The 21,647-nt window shown below is 36.5% G+C and overlaps 1 protein-coding gene across 1 annotated transcript in view; it reads left to right on the forward strand.

Moving 5' to 3' along the window:
* The window catches only part of LOC136858561 (ashwin), a 49,852-nt gene extending 45,792 nt beyond the window's left edge, over positions 1-4,060 (forward strand). Inside the window, exon 4 of the mRNA XM_067138191.2 lies at positions 1,993-4,060. Coding sequence (XP_066994292.1) covers positions 1,993-2,058 — 66 coding nt within the window. The 3' untranslated portion in view covers positions 2,059-4,060. The remainder of the gene's footprint in view (positions 1-1,992) is intronic.
* Positions 4,061-21,647: the final 17,587 nt, after the last annotated feature.

Raw genomic sequence — 21,647 nt, forward strand, 5'->3', positions numbered from 1 at the left:
GCCACGGTGCAATCATACCCTCTTATCTGTTGAGGAGAGAATACGCTCCCTTCTCCCGTCTGCTTAATTACAGTTCCCAGCTGACCGCAGTACACATACTCTGAGTGTATGGGCCTGGTTGATCTCAGACTAGAAACTGCCTTGTATAATGATGAATACCATCTTTGTAAGTAATACTAATCTGTTTGATCAGTTTTAGATTGAATTTCAATTATTTTTGATTCTAGATTATTATTCTTTTTCCTTATTGGATGTCGGCTATCATCAAGGTGAACAGGTTCTTGTTTTCAGCAAATCAGAAAAGCAGCAATGATGATGTCTGTTACATGTTGATTTCAACTTCTATGCTCCTCCTACAATATTAATCATAGATTCCGTAGCCAAGATATTCTCCTTTCTTTACTGTTACCTTGTAAGATAACTTGAAGGAGTCCACTTATTTCGAATGATATGGCTAAATATTCTTAATTGTGAATTTTATTTTTTATTGAATCTTTTCAGTATCAAATACTGTATTTTATGACCTGTGTTTAAAAATATGTTGGCATTATTATTAAAATTATCATTTTTTAATGAAGTAAATGTTAATGAATCAGTGCCTTATTTCCTTAAATCAAAGTTTATTCACTGTTTAGTTTTATTAAAATAAGACATTGAAGAAAGAAGTGATTTCTTGGAGTATCTTTGTATTGGTCAATTTTCAAACAGCCTTTGCTATATGGGAGTGAAAGTTGAAAGTAGTCAAAATGGTTGCTAGTATGAACAGGTGGAAAAGATGGCAAGAGTTAAAGGCCAAGTTAAAAATAAACTTGATGGATAAAGCTGTACGCATAAACTGGCTTCAGTGGTAGGGTTGTGTAAGACAGTGGAGGAGGATACGTTACCTAGGAGAATAATGGACTCGGCCATAGAGGGTAGGAGAAGTAGGAGGAGAGCAGGGGGACAATGGTTAGATTTGGTTTTTAATTATTTAAATGTAAGAGATGTGGAACTAAGTAAAGCCATACAGCTAGTTGCAAATAGACAATTGTTGGGGGTGTTTAGTTACTTCACAGAGGCTTGAAGACTGAAAGTTGAAGGGCATAGGAGTCTATAATGAAAATGTATGTATATATGCATGCAAGTCATTGACTGACTTCCTGGCCTATTGAGAGTTTTATTTTGACTTACAACATTATAGTAGTCAGTATGAACAGTGGTCCAGCTCCTTGGCTGAATGGTCAGCATATTGGTCTTTGGTTCAGGGCCACCAGTGTAGATTCTGGGCCGAATCAGAGATTTTGACTGCATTTTGTTAATTCCTCTGGTTTTGAGGACTGGGTGTTGGTGTTCATCTAAACATACGTCACTTCATTTACACACAACACACCACATTACCAACTACCACAGAAACAAATGCACAATAATGAATACATCCTTCCTTAAAGGTTTGGCATCAGGAAGGACATCTGGCTGTAAAACTGGACCAAATCCCCCATCAAGTGCTGATCCCAAAATATCCACACAAAAAGGGCCATAAAGGAGGAAGTCAGTTTTAACAATGATTAATTTTGTCTTCATAAAACAATGACCTTATTATTTGGCCTCCTTTAAAACATAAGTCATCTTAAGTGAAGGCACTCTGGTTGTTCTTGTAAAACCTTATAATTCCTTATTGTATCAGTTATGGTACAGTAGTATGAATTTTCTTTTATATATATATATATATACACTGGACTAATAATAAATTCCTAATCAGTTAGACATTATTTTTCTTCTTCTCCTTCCTCCCATTTCTTTCTTGCAATGAGTTATTGTTAAAGGACCTCCATTATTGCCTGGCGCTCTTCTGTCTGTCCTCCTCGTTTCTCTGTACTCTCCTCCATTTTACCTATCCACATATTTTGAGACCTTCCTTGTGGTCTCTTTCCTGTTGGTTTCTTGTGAATGCCTTCCTTGGAACTGTTAAAACATGTTAATTTTTACTAATGGAGGTTTTTTTTCTCTTTCCAGAAAGATAACTCAAGTGATGGAGGAACAGTGTCCAAGAAAGAGAAGAAGAAAATTACTTGGCCATAAAGTACAGTATGTTTTAAATTTGGCTGGAATTTCCATGATTAAGTGAAATCATTGACATTCAGACTGTGAGGTCATACTTCAAAACTTGACATAGAAAAGACTATTTTTTATTTAGAGTGAATTAGTCTTCTTACAAGCAGTTTCATCTCCTTGCTTTAAAATGAGGATCATTGTTTGTGGTTTCATCAATAGTTAAGCTTTTTATGGCATATCAGTATGTTCCCCTCATTCACATTCATAATATTCCAGTAAAAGATTGATGGTACATTACACATCAACAACTGCTATTCAAGTCATACTCTGGACAGTAATTTTGTACTGTCATATTAGAAGCTGAAATAGAACAGTTGTCCAATTATCATGCTGTTCATGGAGTGGTGTATGGCAATCACATACATGGGGAAGGCCCTTATTCATCTTTTCCTTTTTTTTTAGAATGTGTGATCAGTACACAAACCTATGTAATGGAAAGGAAATATCACCCCATTTAAGATGCAATAACGCAGTTCATAGAAAAAAGAGGTTGCCCATTGTTCTTGAAATTCAAGAGAGCAGTGGGAATTTTTTGTGCCTGTCAGTATTTGGAATTAAATAAATTTGTAACTGATTTGAAAAATACTGCTGGTATTGCAAAAGAGAACATTTTAATAGCTCAGCATATTATTTTACATTATGACACTGTAAAGGGTATTACATACACATGAACAAGAAGTTATTAATAAAAATATGTAAATATGTAAGATATTTAAATCCATCTAGTACTAAAAGAGGTATTATAGAAAATGGACTAGTATTAATGCTTAGAATTTTCTTAACTAGTTTGGTAAAAAACTATATATTTTATTAAACTACTTTTGAGTCTCCTGTCAAATGTGCAAAATGATTATTTTACCACTGATACAGAGATGCAGCTTAACGGACTGATGTCATCGGTACTGACTATATGCGTATGTTGGCCAAGATGTACAAAAATATAAGAACAGTCTTAGTTTTATTTAAAAATAAATTAAGTATCAAACAACAAATGATAAAAACTTCACTACAATTTTTATAATAAGTAAGTTATTTCATTGTAACACCAGCTGTCGTCAGCAACTGACTCTTGAGACAAGAATTCAGTGAAATCTCCATACAACGATCTGTAACAAACTATTCCAGTTCCGGCATTAATTCCATTAATTTAATGTAAAATTCCTCTTGATTTAACAATATTGTAGTTAATGATAAATATCTCTATTATGATTGCCTTTTCAGACCCCGACAATGTGCTTTCCTCCTGGTACTACAATAATCCAAGCACAAAAGTAATGAGGAATGAAAATAGTTGAACTTTCCTATTGTGTAAGTATAACAAGCAAGAACATTTAAGGCTGTGTACTCACCTGCGGGTGCATTCAGGAGATCAAATCCCACCATCGGCAGCCCTGAAGTTAGTTTTCTGTGGTTTCCCATTTTCACACCAGTCAAATGTTGGGGCTGAACCTTAATAAAGGCCACAGCTGCTACCTTTTCAAGCCCAGCCCTTTCCCTTCCTTGCATCGCCAAAAACCATCAATGTGTTAGTGTTACGTTAAACCACTAGCAAAAAAGAACTTACCTGAGGTGTGGTTTTGTTGAGCAACTCTGGGAAATGGGTAACTATGGAATTCTGGGAAGATCTTGATAGTGTGCATACTAGCAGGTTTTAAACTGCAATACTGTAGTTATTGGGCATACATTGTACTTCATTCGAAGGACTGTTACACCTGTAGCAGTGAATCTTGATGCAATTAGATCTTTGTTTCTCTGTTTGTGAAGAGGAATGTGAAACAGGGTGTTGTTTGAGATTTCTAGAGTGCTTCTTACTGTGAACAACAGTTACATGTTAGAAATTAAAAGTACATGGTCAGTATGAATGTATTGTGTTCCACTGGATATGCATAATATATTGTCATTTAATTTCTTGTTGTCATTGCAAACCTCATATTAAATTAAATTATTAATAAATTGTTAAATTATATAATGTGGGAGTTAGTTAATGTAAATAAATTTTGGATGTTACTGTGTTCACCAGTTGACATAAGAACCCATTATTCTAAATCCCTCTTTATAATAATAACTCCTTCTACATTAACTTTCCTGTCTGTCTGTATGGTATTGTTGTATCAAGATTTCACTGTACTTGATGTCCTGTGTCAATTACCAATATTATCGTAATGTTGATTGTGTCTGAATGTTGAGAAAGTTGTTACTTTAAGATTTTTTTTGTGGTGTTTCTTGATAATATCTGTGCTTGTCTTGATGTCTGAATATTCATCTCCTCTAAGTAATGAATGATCGACTAGTAGATTCTAGTTTGTGTTTAGTAGTATTATTAATCATCATCATTTCCCCCTTATCCAGCTCCAGCTGGGTTGGGACACTTATGGTACTTCTCCATCTTTCCTTCTCTTTCCTCCATTCTTCTTCTGTAGTTCCATTCCAGGATTCTTCTTCTTATACTGCTATTGATCAAGTCTATCCATCTTGCTGTGGGCACCCTATTTTGAAGTTTCTACCAGTTTGTCCTGTGCTAATTGGAGCGTTATACAGGGTGAGACAAACCTAATGCACCAGGGAATTCACAGGCTGTAGGAGGTCCCTCCAGGGACTGATACTTGCCAGGCCAGGTATAGGAGTTTGCCTGACATTCCACTTGCTACCAACCTGTTCAGAGCTTATACATAAGGCGTGTTATTGTGAAAATGTGATGGATAAGGCAGCGATGAATTTTTCTCGTTGAAGTTTTCTCTCGTGAAGAGAAAATTATATGAAAATTCTTATGTAATTTTCAGACATCCAGATGCAGCTCGGCCACCAAAAAATATTGTGATCTATTTCCAATTAGAAAATGTGATGTTCAAAACGAGCTCCTGGCTGATGAGACACCTTATTACATTAGCCTGAATGGAAGCAAGTCCAAAAATGACTGGTTGCTTGGACAAGAATGTGGCATTTATTATCATTCTCTTGTAAGAATTCTTAATACATTTTTGTGATATCTGAAGCCATCTCTTTTCAGGTTTGACTCTGTTAATTTATAACTGTTAGGTTCTTCAGTCTGCCAAAACTAATTTTGAATAAATACAATTGATATAAACTTACTGAAAAGGAAAACATATGGTAATAGAATTGCTGTATACATGAAAAGGAGCAAATGTTTTGTTCTTTAAAGAACGTCATCAGAGAAGCGTGGACTTCATTAATGTAAGTTCCAAATTTCAAGTTTTTAAGTATTTCAAAAGTAAACATAATCAGAAATGTGGCTTCAGATTGAGATAGCTAAATAAAATTCAGGAAACTCAATTGTCAAATATTACCAGTGTTTCACCCCAGTGCGGCATGGGCTCATCAGTTGGATACTGCACCTTCCCAAGACACTGGCCGGCTACCATGCTGGTAGTGACACCACTGCAAGCTACCCTGTGATAAGCACAATGCAGTGCAGACGTACTAGGGGAGAATTGCATGTCCACTTGCTGTGTACAGCCCTCCTGAGCTAGCATGACCAAAAATATGGCTTCTGATTGAGATAGCTAAATAAAATTCAGGAAACTCAGTCGTCAAAAATTACCAGGGTTTCGTCCCAGTACGGCATGGACTCATGTTGTAGATTGAGATTCCTGAATTTTATTTAGAAATAAACATAAATATTTATACATTTCTAAATATTTTTTAGTGTGATTTGGTAGAATCGGATGTTATTTCAAGAACAAAACATATCATTCTATTTTAATTAAGTTGTTTATTTTTCAGGAATTATTCTCTTGCCATATGTTTTCTATTTCAGGTAGTTTATAAATCCATTTATTCTAAATTAGTTTTGGTAGACCGAAAAACCTAACAGTTGTTTTTTAAAAGTCTTAAAACACTGAAGTTTTGCCCATGTAAAGTTTCAGCAGCTCATAAATTAACTCATGCTGATCTGGCTGCACACTCCTATTTTTGCAGGTAGATTTTACACTCTGTATGCGACAGTTTTGCGGGTCGCACACTTCTGTCATGAGCAACAAAGCCTGGCTTCATCTTGGCAGACCTTGCAAGTTGGCCGTGCGTTTAGGGTTGCGGAGCTGTGAGCTTGCATTCGGGAGATAGAGTTCGAATTCCACTGTTGGCAGCCATGAAGATGGTTTTCCAGTGTTTCCAATTTTCACAGCAGGCGAATGCTGGTGCTGTACCTTAATTAGGCGACGACCGCTTCCTTTCCTATACCATTGTCGCCATAAGACTTGTCTGTGGTGGTGTGATGAACAGCAGATTGATAAAAAAATATATGTGAACGCATATTCAACCACAGAAAATTTGCATGCAATTCACATAGACCAATTAGATGACCAAAACGGATAATGGAATACAAATGGTGATAATTTTCTACTGCTGCTGTGAAGTACAGGATTCAGTACAATAACTTGTCAGTTAAATATATTACTCCAGCACGTCACATTGCGATTCTTCTCATCGAGACTGCATGCACTGTTGGTCTTATGAGACTTGCTCTAGCCTGTGAATTCCCCAGCGCATAAGGTTTACCTCTTCCCGTATGCGTCGGTTGCTCAAAATAGCCAAATATAACTAGTTGAAAGCTAACCTGTTAACCTTGAAAATGTTTCATTCATTGTTAGTTCTTATCATTACTATGTAATGATTGTCAGCATTGGAAGAATAAATTTGGTGTTATAATATTTATCAGAATAAATGTAAATTAAATGACATCTCCATTTGTGGACTAACTATTGGTGCTTCAAGTATGTTACTTGTACACCTCATTCATCTGTGGGATTACTTCAAGATACTCCAGTACTACAAAATGAGGTTCTATGTCCTTTCGCAAGAATCGGAACAAAGTCTAAAATGTCCTTTTTTCATTGCTGAAATATCTTATAGTCCAGAATGTATCAGATGATCCCTTCTTCTTCTGCTTCTTATTTTCCTACCATTTTTTTCCCACACCTGTGGGGTCACGGGTGCGAACTGCATCGTGCATGTGGATTTGGCTTGAGGAGAGGAAAAATAGTGAAGATAACAGGACGTACTCATAAACCACCTTCAGTGCAACTTTTCAGCAATAACAGACAATCTTCCTCATCAGGAAAGATCAGATGAAGTGCTGGGGTTCCATTAAATGGACAATTTCACATAATTTCTTCAATGTTTACAATGTGTTGCATTTTTTGTGCTGGTCTGTATACTTTAGAAAAAGCCTTTTATCTATTTTCTACATAAATACTTTTTTATACATTTTTCCTGGTGCTAAGCTGATGTAACACATTTGATAAACACTAAAAATTAATATTGCCTTCTCTGGCTTTAAAGCACGAAGGGCATGCTGCACACTACATCCTTAATCGACTCGTGAGTCAATACGGACCCAATACTGGCTATTATGGTCAAGATTATTAATCGTCCTGTGGTATGCCCTCCCTCCCTTCATTCAGAACATACTGTGTGGGATTCAATTTAGGGCTGCAAGCAGCAGTGTACATATCCTAGCTTTACCAAGGAAATGCAAAGCAGCAAAAAGTTTTCTCTAACAATGCATTTGGCACAGTGTCTACAAGGATCTTTTCAATGTACTGGTGTGCATTTTGCCCCTCCACCACTACCAATACCGTTGACCATGGGAACATTGACAAGATCAGTGCGAGCCTGAAATGTTCAAAATGCCCTCCGTTAGCATTCATACGTGCATCAACTCACCATTGCAAGATACAGCGGCGCATCTGGGATTCAATGCGATGCATATATCAGTGCTAAGGGAAAGCATTTTGAACACTTCATGTAAGAAAGTGTTACATGTGATATGCTGGTACATTCTGTTCCTGTATGTTTCACATGATCAATGTACTACAAAATGTAGAGTTGTAGAAAACTAGTTCTAATATGGAAAAAAAAATGCATTTCTGAACCCATGTCCATATAACATATTTTCTTCTAAGTGTGAGAAATGTGTCCTGAAAGCTTGGCCATATATTATTACTGTTGTACTCTGTAGATATTTTGATTTGTTCTTCAGTTGAAGAAAATTATACTTTTTTATTATTAAACCATAGTTTTCTTGGAATTAAGGTGATCATGTTGCTAGCAATTATTTCATACAGAGAAAATATTGTGCTTAGATTAGTTTTGCATAAAGTTCTGAGTTTTATATTATAGAAAGCAGAAAAGTTATATTGAGGAAACTTCAGCAAAAGCACAGGAAATAGGACTTATTTGTTTGGTTTAATGTAACATACCATGGTACTGGTACCGTATAGTACTTACCTCCAGCTTATCCCAGTTATTTCTGGATTGCTGGAGCCACGTATGCTCAGTTTGATTTTGGCCGGGGTTTAAGGTGGTGATGGACAATGCTCTCGTTCGAGACTGGCATCACAGATCTCGGGACTAGTGATCGTCAGTGCTCTCGCTCGAGGCTTATGACACAGATCTTGAGACCGATTCTCCTTTGCTGCGATGTGACGTTCAAGTAACTATGAGTGTAAGCTTGATAGTACACCAGCAGTTGTTGCGTAAAATAACGTTCTTATATGGAAACGTGTGCGCTGATAAATTTTGTCAAAAGCCTGGAAAAGTACTGCATGTACAACTATGAACCCCTTAATACCATTACCGAAAGTGAAAACAAAATGTCAGTATCTTAAACTGTTCACAAGTTATTTGAGGTGGACATGTTAGCTGAATAACCCTGCATAATTTGTGAATAACCGTAGATGGAATGTAAATCTACCTGGATACCCCGGAATTGTTGTCGACAGGATAGCTTCTTGTGATGCAGGTCGAGCTGGAGGTGATGATACCCTTTCAGCGATATGTGTTTTTTTAAGTGCCGGATCATTCCAGAAGTATTTCTCCTGACATATTTTACTTTTTTTTAATAAACAACACAGCAGGCTGTGCTATGTGGTATTTCTTCAAAATAATCTGCATCCACGACTTACATTGCATTTTGGACATCGTTTTAAAGTTGTCGTGTACGATTAGACACAATTACACATTGTACCGTCATACCAAAACCTTATTATGATGCAGATACTCTATAAAATTGTAAGGAATTATTTCCTTCATCACCAAAATATCGGTAAACACAAACAGCGGTCATATGATATTGAATGTGGGGTCTGATAATGATGTACATCTACCTCTCGAAAGAATTGGAGCAAACTCGTGCGTTTTAGATTACACGTTCATGTTTAATGGTAGTTGGCAGTGGTTGCATACACATGGGCAAAAATAATGGAGAAAGCCATAGACAAAAGACTGAGGGTTGTAATAGAAACACAGTTAGAGGAAGAACAATGTGGCTTTAGACCAAATAGATCAACAGTAGACTTGATATTTTACTGTGCGAAAGTTTTAGATTACACGTTCATGCGTAATAGTGGTTGCACATACAGCAAGGCACATCTTGCCCCGTCTCGAGTTCAAATAGTGCATGCCTCGAGTATCCGGGTAGATGTACCCACAGTAGCCATCATTTTCTGTACTTAGCCTACTCGTTCGTGTACTTACTGCTGCATACAATGCCAGAACATGTATCCTTTATAATTAGGTTATACTGCATCAAAATAGACCTTGGTAAAAATGAAAGAAATGAATGCCCTAGTCGCTGGTCGACACGCATTTATGGAATAGAGAAGGCCCGTGGTTGGCTATTTGCATACTCGGCACAAACAACATTCACCTCCGCCTACAACACACCGCTTGCCATAGAATGTGGGGACAACACTCGAGATCTCTTAACATTTCTCGCAAGAAACCGTGCCTGCACTAGTCTTGAGAAATCTCAAGACCCCGTCTCAGACTACCCATCACTACTCGGGACTCTCGCAAGAATGTTGAGTCTGATTCTCCTGTCATGTGATCTGTGCGATATCCCAGTAACTGCGAGCGTAAGCTTGATAGTATATCTTAAGCAGCTATTGTGTGAAATAACGTACTCGTATGGAAACGTGTGTGATACAAATTCTTATAATTTTGTTAATTACCACCTATTCAATACAATGTATCACAAGTAGATCTTCAATACGGACAAAGAAGATGAAATTTATAACCTGCAATAGAAACGTGTGTGCCGATAAATTTTGTCAAAAGGCTGGAAAAGTTCTGCAAGTTCAACTATGAGCCCCTTAATACCATTAACGAAATGGAATACAGAATGTCAGTATCTTAAACGGTTCACGAGTTATTTGAGGTGGACATTTTAGCCAACCCTGCATCATTTGTGAATAACTAGATAGGACGTCCATCTACCAGAATACCTAACAATTGTTGTCAACAGGGTAGCTTCTTGTGATACAGACCGGACCAGAGGTGTTCTCTGTGACGATTTCCCTTCAGTGATATGTGTTTTAAAGTGCTGGATCATGCCAGAAGTATTTCTGCTGATGTATTTTACTTCTTTTAAACAAACAACCCAGCAGGCTGTGCTATGTTCATTTCTACAAAATAATCCCATGTCTATGACTTGCGTTGCATTTCGGACATCATATTAAAGTTGTCGCGTACAGTTAGATGCAGTTGCACATTGCACTGTCATATACCAGTGAAAGTATGGAGGGTGATCATTGGTTGTGGAATTAAAACAAATAAAAATCCCTAAAATTGTATTGAAGAAGAAACCAAAGATCAGGATTTGGGAATTGGAGGAGGAGGATAAAAGAATGGCATTCCAAGATTGTATAAAAAGGAAGTTGCCTGACACGGAAATACGAAGTGGAGAAGAAAAGTAGGACAATTTAAGACAGACATTTGTGGAAACAACAGTTGAGGTATGCGAAAAAATGAAAGCAAAGTTTAAGGGAAAGAAGACTCGGTGGTGGACACACAAAATAAAAAAAGAAATAAAAGAAAGGAAGGTGAAGAAAGAAATGGATAAGGAAAAGCAAAAAATTGTATCAGAGGGATGAGAATAAGATAGAAAGGTTACATGTGGAATACGAAAGATTGAAACTACAAGTAAAGAGGAGTATCAAGGAAGAAAAGGAGAAATGTTGGGGAGAGTGTACCAACAAAATTGAGCAAGATAGTCGAGGAAATCAGAAACTAGTATACAGAGTAATAAAATAAAAAGAATAAATCATGAAAAAATGAAAGCATTAGAGAGAGAGGAAGGATCCATAGTACATGTTGAAAAGGGTCTTCAGAAGGTGATGGCAAAGTATTTTGAAAAACTTTATAATGAGGATGGCTGCTCGGAAGAAGGAGATAAGAAAATGGAAATAATAGATGGAGAAAATATAGAGAACCCAATAACATGGTTGGAAATTGAAAGAGCAGTGAAAGCAATGACCAAAGGTAGAGAGAGCAGTTGGAAAAGACGAATTGAATCCTGATATGATTAAGGCATCAGGAAGCATTGGACTATAGTGGCTATACGGAGCCCTCAGTGCCATATGGAAGGATCAAAGGATACCTGAAGATTGGCAACAAGGAAGCATTGTACCATTGTTCAAAAAAGGAAATAGGAAAATATGTGAAAATTATAGAGGTATAACCGTATTATCATATGGGCAAAAAATAATGGAGAAAGTCATAGAAAAAAGACTGAGGGATATAATACAAACACAGTTAGAGGAAGAACAATATGGCTTTAGACCGAATAGATCAACAATACTTGATATTTACAGTGTGAACAATAATGGAAAAACATCTGGAAAGGAACAAGGAAATCATCTTCGTAATTTTGGATTTGGAAAAATCTTATGATACAGTTAAGAGAAAACATGTATGGGAATGGCTACTGTAAAGGAATGTACCAAAATTATCAATTAAGAAGATAAAAATGTTGTATCATGAGAGTAAAAGCAGTGTACAAGTGGGGAGTGGAGACTCTGAAACATGTTATACAAATAAAGTCTCAATTAAGGAAGTGCACTGTCACCACTATTGTTTATTATATTGATGGCTGAAATCATAAAACTTGTAGTGATGAAGTGAATGCTTTGGTATTTGCAGATGATGTGGTGATTTGGGGAAAAGGAGAAAAGGAAGTACAAAGGAGACTGGACGTTTGGAATGAAAATCTGAAGGAGTTTGGAATGGTAATTAGTAAAAAGAAAACTGTAGTCATGCACTGTGGAAAAGAGAAAAAGAGAAGCTAAGTGATCATAGACGGAGAATGGTTAGAGAATGTAGAACAGTTTACATATCTGGGTAGCATTATTAATGGAAGTAATGAAATCAACCCTGATATTAATAACAGGCTAAGTAAAGGTGCAACATTTTATCATCAAATCCGAGATCTTTTATGGGATTACAAAGTACCCAAGAGAACAAAATTAACATTATATAAATAGTATTTCATACCAGTTGTAACATACGGACTAGAAATGCTGGTAACTAATGAGAGACAAGATAGTAAGATCCAAGCAGCAGAAATGAAATTTTTAAGAACATTGGTTAAAAAGACAAGAAGAGATGGAATTCAAAATATTAAAATCAGCGAAGAGCTAAATATAGAACCGTTAGTAGAGAACATACAGAAAGGAAGACCGAGATGGTTCGGACATGTAAAAAGAATGGGAAAGGAATTGGAAAGAGAAGTTAAGGGAAAGAGACCAGTTGGAAGACCGAGAAGAAGGTGGATGGATCAGATTTGGAAGGACATTAGAGAAGCTGGATTGGATATGGCGGAAGTAATGGAGCAGGAAAAGTGGAAGGACAGAAAAGAGTGGAGGAGGCTTGTTAACCACACCCGGGCGACTGGAGTGGGACAATGATGGTGATGACTGTCCTATACAGAGATGCGGCTCCGTGGCTAAATGGTTAGCATGCTGCCCTTTGTCTCAGAAGGTCCCGGGTTCAGTTCCTGGCTGGGCCGGGGATTTTATTCTTCATTGGATAATTCTGTTGGCTCGTGTGTATGTGTGATTTCATCATATGTAAGACCCTATCCTCATAGACTCGTAGGTCACCTACACGGCGTCAGATCAAATGACCTGCGCCACGCCTCCCCGGAGGCCACACGCCATTATTGATATTATTATTATGACATGAATACTGTTTTAACATTTAAAGGAATTATCTCCATCATCACAATGTCAGTAAACAAGCACTGAAGAAATGGATATTAAATGTGGGGCCTGATAAATTATGAGTGATAACAATCTACATCAATCAGTAGTTATCAGTTTCTGTACGTAGCCTACTCATTCATGTACTTACCGCTGTATCCAATGCCAGAATGCATAGGTAACCTTTATAATAATGTTATACTTTGTCAAAATTGAAAGAAATGAACATCCTAGTTGCTTGTTGATATATGTTTGCGGAACGGAGAAGTTCCGTGGTTGGCTATTGGTATACTCGGCTCAAACAATATTCAGCTCCGTCTACCTGTAGACCTACGACATGTTGCTCACCACACGATGCGGTGACAACACACTCCAGATCTCTCAAAATTTCTCGCAAGGAACAGTACTTGCGCTAGTCTCAAAAAAGCTCGGGACCCCATCTTAGACTGCCCATCTCTTTTCTTTTTTAAGGACAGGTGCTCTTCCTGATGCCTCATTATTTTTTAGATGACAATCTGAACCCAGGATTGACTGTAATTCAAACCTCAGCCTTCCAGTTGGGAAGCTTGCAGCTAAGCCACTGAGCTAATGATGCCTCTTTGGTACCGAATATTACAGCTTTTGTAATATTTAGTCAACAGTTCTAAATATTGTGCATGGTTATATATCATCGACGAGCAGTGTTTTTTTTACAACATATTTCAGCATACACATTATGGTCGTGTTTCCATATGAAGACATTATTTTATGCAATAACTGCCAATGTTGTACAGACTGCTAAGCATGTGAGCCTTTATTGATGTCATACAGATTGTAGCACAGAAGAATTTGTCTCGAAAACTTCCCGAGATGCACAACATCAGACTCAAACTAGATAATGGTCAATTCCTACTTGTAACATGCGTGCAACTTGTCTTCTTCTTTTCCTGCCGATTTTCCCACACCTGTGGGGTCGCAGGTGTGAACTGTGTCGCACATGTGGATTTGGCCCTGTTTTACGACCGGATGCCCTTGCTGACGCCAACCCTATATGGAGGGCTGTATGTTTCTGTGGTGGTTGGTAGTGTGCGTGTTGTCTGAATATGAAGAGGAGAGTGTTGGGACGGACACAAACACCCAGTCCCCGAGCCAAAAGAATTAATCAGAAGCGATTAAAATCCCCGACCCGGCCGGAAATCGAACCCTTGACCTTCTGAACCGAAGGCCAGTACGCTGACCATTCAATCAACGAGTCAGACTTGAATGCAACTTGTATAGTAACTTAAATTTTACTACTTAAAGAATAAAAACAAGTGCATTGTCATTCATCTGTTTTTTATGTGCTAGGGTGACAAACATACATTTTCTTATTTGCACTTCTCTAACACTTTTACTGTATAACTGTTTACTTCTTCAGTCTGCCAAAACTAATTTTTGAATAAATAAATTCATAAACCACTTGGAAGAGAAAGCAGGCAAACTGAATTATACCTGAAAAAGAAACAACTTAATTAAACTAGAATGACACATTTCGTTCTTGAAAGAACATCATCAGATTCTATCGAATCACACTCAAAAATATTTTGAAATGTATAAACATGTTTATTTCTGTTTAAATCATCACTAGTGTGGAGAGAAGTGAGGACCTCAATAACTACCAAATTTCAAGTTTATAAGGATTTAAACTGAAGTAAACATAAATGTTTATACATTTCAAAATATTGTTGAGTGTGATTTGATAGAATCTGACAAATTTTTTTTTTTTCCCCCAGGTATAATTATGTTGCCATATGTTTCCTTTTTCTGGTAGTGTATAAGTCTATTTATTTATTCAAAATTAGTTTTGACAAACTGAAGAACCTAACAGTTATAAATTAAGTGGGTTGAAACTGAAAATAGATGGATTCAGATATCACAAACTTCTCTAACACTCAGTACTTTACTATAGGATAAACACTACTGTACAATAACTAATGTAACCATTAAGCACATGGAAGCCAATTCGACAATGAATGCTTTAAATTTAAACTCTATAGAATGTAAATCAGCGTCAGTGAACAGCTGCCCTTCATGGAGAAGCGAAGCCATTGTTACAATTGAAATATCTAAGATAAAATAATCTAAAGTATTCTTGCTGTCTAACAATAATAATAGACCTAATATAGTTGGGTGCTGATACATACTTATTATCATAAGTTTTTTCATATCAAAGTGCTGGGTACAAATAGTTGCGCACTGGGATAAAAAAGAATTTGATTAATAGTTTTCAAAGAATTTTTTAAATTACATCGTACATATTAAATAGGTTGTACTCCTTGGTAAAACCTACGTTATATTAGGCATTCTTTTTAACCCATCTGGATACAAATGTAAATTCAAAATTACTTTTTGCACATAAAATAATGTATTCGGAGCACTTCTTCAGTATCCTTGTTGAGTGCTTAAGTGCCTATGATTAAGCGGATCCAACCATTCGAATGTGGATATCTACCTTCTCTTCTTGTTAAACCTATCATATGTAATAGTAAAGGATAATTGGGAGGAAAATGTTTGTGCCAATGGTACTTACGAAAGAAAGACAGTTGGTGTTCATATCAGGAAAATTGGTCATGTCTGAGTAGTCCAAATCTGAATTTTGTTAGCAAAGAAATGCTCTTTGTTACAGAAACACATTTTATGCACTTTTCTTTTGAAACTGAATGGTGATAATCTCCCAAATGTGTAGTATACCTATATTTTTGCTAGAATGCCTTATATTTTCCATAAACAAGAAATTGTGTTTATTACTTCAACAGAAATAACACCCCAATGCCTCTCCCTAGTTATAAATGTTGAGGAAGAAAAATTTTGGTACTGGAAAAGTGCAGTTTTTCTTATTTCATCCAAATGTACTAGTATGCTGCTAAAAAGTGTAGCATTCAAAATTATGTGAACATTTTAAATCATTTAGAAGTGAGTAAAGGCAAGATCAAATATGGTTCAGAGCTTTTAAATTTGATTTATGAACTACTGTATTTCAGTAGCCAAAGTAATGAGGGTCTTCAACCTATGTGAGCCCTTCTTCTTTTCCAAGCATTCCTAAAGTCTAATGCTTAATATTAAGTGTATAATGCTGTATTTTTAAACATATTTCAATAAAATACTAATCAATATGTCATATCTGATGAAGAAAGGGCAGCCAGAATGAAGAGGTTTTGGAAAAGGAAGAAGATGATGCAAGCTAAATCTTCAGTTAATTCTTTGTTAACGTAAATGTATTTGGGTTTGATTTAAGTGCTCCAGTGTGGGCGTAAACTATGTAAATAAATAAAATACTAATCAGATTAATTGGGCATTGTTGGTGGTATACATTTCACTGATAGTTCTTAAAATAATTTGTGTATTTAAACTAGGACTGTGACTGCTGTTGAACGTATGTTCTGGTCATATACTTGTGTATAGTGGAAACAATACTGGAAGTGCATACATGAGAGAAATAAGTCTGTTTTAATTTTGCAATTCCAATTTGTAAGTTATAGTCTAGACACTAACATAGACAATAGTGATGGGCAATGCTCCCAGTAACTACGAGCATAAGCTTGATAGTATATCATCAGCAGTTATTGCATAAAATAACGTTCTCATATGGAAACGTGTGTCGATACATTTTGTGAAAAGCTTGGAAAAGTACTGCATGTTCAACTGTAAGTCCCTTATTACCGGTAACGAAAGTGAAAATGGAATATCAGTACCTTAAACTGTTCACAAATTATTTGAGGTGGACAGCTTAACTGAATAACCCTGTATAATTTGTTAATAACTGTAGATAGGATGTACACCTACCTGGATGCCTCGCAATTGTTGTCAACAAGGTGGCTTCTTGTGATGCAGACCAGGGCAGAAGTGTTCTGTGACTAGTCCCGTTCAGTGATATCATGTGCTTTTTAAACACTGGCCATCCCAGAAGTATTTCTGCTGGTGTATTTTACTTCTTTTGAATAAACAATGCTATGTGGCATCTCTTTCAAAATAATCCTACGTCCACGGCTTAAGTTGTGTTTCGGACATCGTCTTGAAGTTGTCGCATACAAGGACGTGGTTACACATTGCACCGTCACATACCGAAATACCAAATTATGACATGAATACTCTATAACATTGTAAGGAATAATTTCCTTCATCACCATGATGTCAGTAAACACAAGCACTGGTCAAGTGAATTTTGGATGTGGGGTCTGATAAATTATGAGTGATAATGATGTACATCAATTTCTGTACTTTTTTTTTTTGCTTTACGTCGCACCGACACAGATATGTCTTATGGCGACGATGGGATAGGAAAGGCCTAGGAATTGGAAGGAAGCGGCCGTGGCCTTAATTAAGGTACAGCCCCAGCATTTGCCTGGTGTTAAATGGCAATGTACTTAGCCTACTCATTTATATACCTAGTGCTGCATACAATGCTGGAATGTGTATCCTTTATAATTATATTATACTGTGTCAATAATAGACCTCGATAGAAACGAATGGCCTAGTCGCTTGTTGACACGTATTTATGGAATAGAGAAGGCCTGTGGTGGGCTATTCGCAAACTCAGCACAAACAACATTCAGCTCCTTCTACCTGTAGACCTACGTCGCACTACTTGCCGCACAATGTGGGGACAAAGCTCTCGAGAACTCGCGACATTTCTCACTAGGAGTAGGTGCTTGCGCTAATCTCCAGAAATCTCGAGACCCCATCTCAGACTGCCCATCACTAGTAGAAACTAGGAGCCCGTCCCCCTTCAAGGTTGTTGGTATTAAAAGCTCTATACAGCATCAAGTTCATGTGCATAATATTAACTGCTAATGGAAAGCCAAACACTGAATTATTTATATTTGGGTGGTGAGAAGAACATCTGCCTCTGAATAGGAAGATATAATCTATTGGAGATGAGAGTTGCATTTCACAATCTGGTCATAGTCGATGAGTTTTAAAAGAATTCTAAGAAACATCCAAAGTGAGCAAACTCCTTCAGTGTGGTAAATTATTCAGGGTGATCAGAGGTATAACAACTCTGCATATTTCATCACCATGCTGTACAAAATATGATTGTATTGGATGGTTTACCACACTGTAATAGTTCACTTTTGATGATGACCACTTTGTAGAAATTAAAGTAATTCCTATCTCCAATAGATCATCTTCATATTAGAGTAAATAGCAAATTTATTAGCCGGTACTTCTAACAATACCCAAAGCTAAGCTTGATAGCTGCAGTCGCTTAAGTGTGGCCAGTATCCAGTATTCAGGAGATAGTGGGTTCAAACCCTACTGTCGGCAGCCCTGAAGATGGTTTTCTGTGGTTTCCCATTTTCACACCAGGCAAATGCTGGGGCTGTACTTTAATTAAGGCCACAGACGATTCCTTCCCACTCCTAGCCCTTTTCTATCCCATCGTCGCCATAAGACATATCTGTGTTGATGCGACGTTAAGCAGCTTGCAAAAAAAAAAATTGCCATCATTCTCCTGTGGACAAGGCTTTCCATTAGCAGCTAATATTGTGCATGTGAACTAGACATTGTATGGTACTTTTAATGATATCAAAAACATTGTGCTTTTGCAACCTCAAAGTGGGATAGGTTCCTCATAAGATACAATACAGTCAGAATTATTCCTAGAAACTTCCCCTATGCTTTACCAAAGGCATCAAAATGCATAAAATGTAATTTTTAGTTTCATTATATCACCTAACTGAATTATGTTGAAGCTATTATAATATCTGATAATTTTACTGCGTCTTTCATGAATAATTAACCTGAAATTATCCAAAAAACATTGTGATGAAAAACATATAATACTTATGAATTTTAAAATCCTTGATATATACTGTTACTAATAAGGGAAGACTGTGAAATCATTGTTACAAATTACAAGATACATAGATTTGAAGAGAGCATGGAACAAGTTTTTGTAGAAGTATTTCTCTATTTAGTGACTGATGGTTTCCTTTTCTTCTGGTATGCTTTCACTTGGTTGTCTTTTTTTTCCTATCAGTGTAATTATGAAGTGACAGTTTGAGGAAGAAGTAGCACCAATTTGCACATATTTATAATTGAAATTTATAAGTATTGTATTTAGTTATTTCAATACCTCAAGAGATTGTTTACTTATAAATTTCTATGAAGTATTTAGAATTAGAAAGTACGGCAGGTCAGTTCATCATATCTCTTGATCACAGGTATGCCGGTCACAGATATTCTCAAATATCATTTAAGCTCGATGAGTATTGAATTTTCACGACCGCATTGTAATCGAAACCGACTTTCAACCTATTAGGTCGTGTCTTAAAAATTGTTGTAACGTCATATAAATCTGTGATCTTTTTAAAATGATGTTTGCATTAGAGAGATGTATGTGTACTGAAATAATCTTTCTTTTATTGTATTTAGTTATTTCAATACCTCAAGAGATGGTTTACTTATAAATTTCTATGAAGTATTTAGAATTAGAAAGTACGGCAGGTCAGTTCATCATATCTCTTGATTATTGAGAGAATATTAAATATTTTTAAAACTTATGAATTTGAACTGTGCATCATTCAAGTTAATAGAGTGTATCCTATAGAATAAAGGAAATTATGTAGGCTTATAACTAGAGATGGTCGTCACTGAGCTCGATAGCTGCAGTCGCTTAAGTGTGGCCAGTATCCAGTATTCGGGAGATAGTGTGTTCGAACCCCACTGTCGGCAGCCGTGAGGATGGTTTTCCGTGGTTTCCCATTTTCACACCAGGCAAATGCTGGGGCTGTACCTTAATTAAGGCCACGGACGCTTCCTTCCCATTCCTAGCCCTTTCCTATCCCATCGTCCCCGTAAGACCTATCTGTGTCAGTGCGACGTAAAGCAGCTTGCAAATAAAAGAGATGGTCAATAAATCACAGCCTGTTACTTTGTCACCAATATATCAGATACGCTGTGACAAAATATCATTTATGTTGTGTATTTGGATCACGTTCACAGGGCTATGTTATCTGCTGTAGGTCAAGGTCTATATCCGTTTTTCATTTGCCAGTTACCTATGGCGATATTAAAGGTGTTAAATCATATATTTTATTATAGTGTATTTATGAGCATAGTAGATAATTCCTATTTAGCAACTCTATATGTCAGTAGTTAGCTCATGTATGAGGCATGTGTGAATACATAATACTTTTTCGAGAAATAGGCTACTTGTCTGATTTTCAAAATAATCAAGGTGCTGATGTTGTTGTGTCTTTAGATTTAAGGCTATGTGTACAAAATAGTGTGGTACTGTTTAAAAAAAGCAAAGTTAGGCCTAGTACCATGCTCTCAGAAAATATTAACGTCATGACACAGTACTTTAAGTCCGATTATTAATCCTTTGGTACCATTACTGAAAGTTAAAACAATATTTCAATATCTTTAACTGTTCACGAATTATTTGAGGTGGACTACTTTGCTGAATAACCCTGTATATGGGAGGAATCTTTGTATTAAGTTTATACATTTATTATTTTTAGTCATTTTATTTTTAAACCTACATTAAGTAGATACTGTAAATAATGGGTATACCGGAGACACAACGCAGGTAATCACATTCCACTTGTTAATTTATTGCGCATCATGTTAACAATGCATTATTTAAACTTCAAATTATAAATGTGAATATTATTTTTCCCACTTCTAATGTCCCAAATCTTCCGAAAAATACTACCCGATATTGTCATATCAACTAGAAGTATTTCCATACTGGCCACCCGCGACCAAAGAGTGACCGTGATGATATCATATGCTCGTGCTTTCTGCAACTGAATCACAGGTATGCCGGTTACAGATATTCTCAAATATCATTTAAGCTCGATGAGTATTGAATTTTCACGACCGCATTGTAATCGAAACCGACTTTCAACCTATTAGGTCGTGTTACGTATATTTAGTACGTGTTGAAGAGATGTTAAGTACAGAACAAAAATGGCCAACCAGACACCAGTAGGATCCGAACCCACAACTCGTAACACAACCTAATAGGTTGAAAGTCGGTTTCAATTATCATTTAAGCTCATCTCTAACTGTAACCCATGACGATAGTCATATGCTCGTGCTTCCTGCGACTGAATCACAGGTAAAAGTCACAGATATTTTTGTGTCACAGATACGCCTGTCACCGATATTCTGAAATATCGGTTAAGCTCATCTCTACTTATAACCCATTAAAGCCAGAAGAAAAGCTCATAAAATTCACATCACCAGATGTGGCCGGTATTAAAATTTTGAAAAATGATCATTGCATGTCTTTTTTTTTTTTAATCCAGCCATATTTCAAAGAACGGTTCTCTTATCAAACACAACTCATGGTTTCACTGCTGATTATTAAATTAATGTTTGTTCACGGGATTGGAATTGATCCCAGCGCTGTTGGTTGGCATGGAAGATGTTTCGTATATGTTATTGGAGACCTGTGTCAGTACATCCTCTTTCAAGGTAAAAATTCTCTCACTCCAGCATATCTTTAAATCTATAGCAACTGAAGTGATTTTTAACCAGAATTTTATTTGAATTTTTATATTTATATTTGTTTAAAACATTAAATAACTT

The sequence above is a fragment of the Anabrus simplex genome, chromosome 1 (genome assembly GCF_040414725.1).
Source record: "Anabrus simplex isolate iqAnaSimp1 chromosome 1, ASM4041472v1, whole genome shotgun sequence".
In the NCBI taxonomy this organism is placed as follows: Eukaryota; Metazoa; Arthropoda; class Insecta; order Orthoptera; family Tettigoniidae; genus Anabrus; species Anabrus simplex.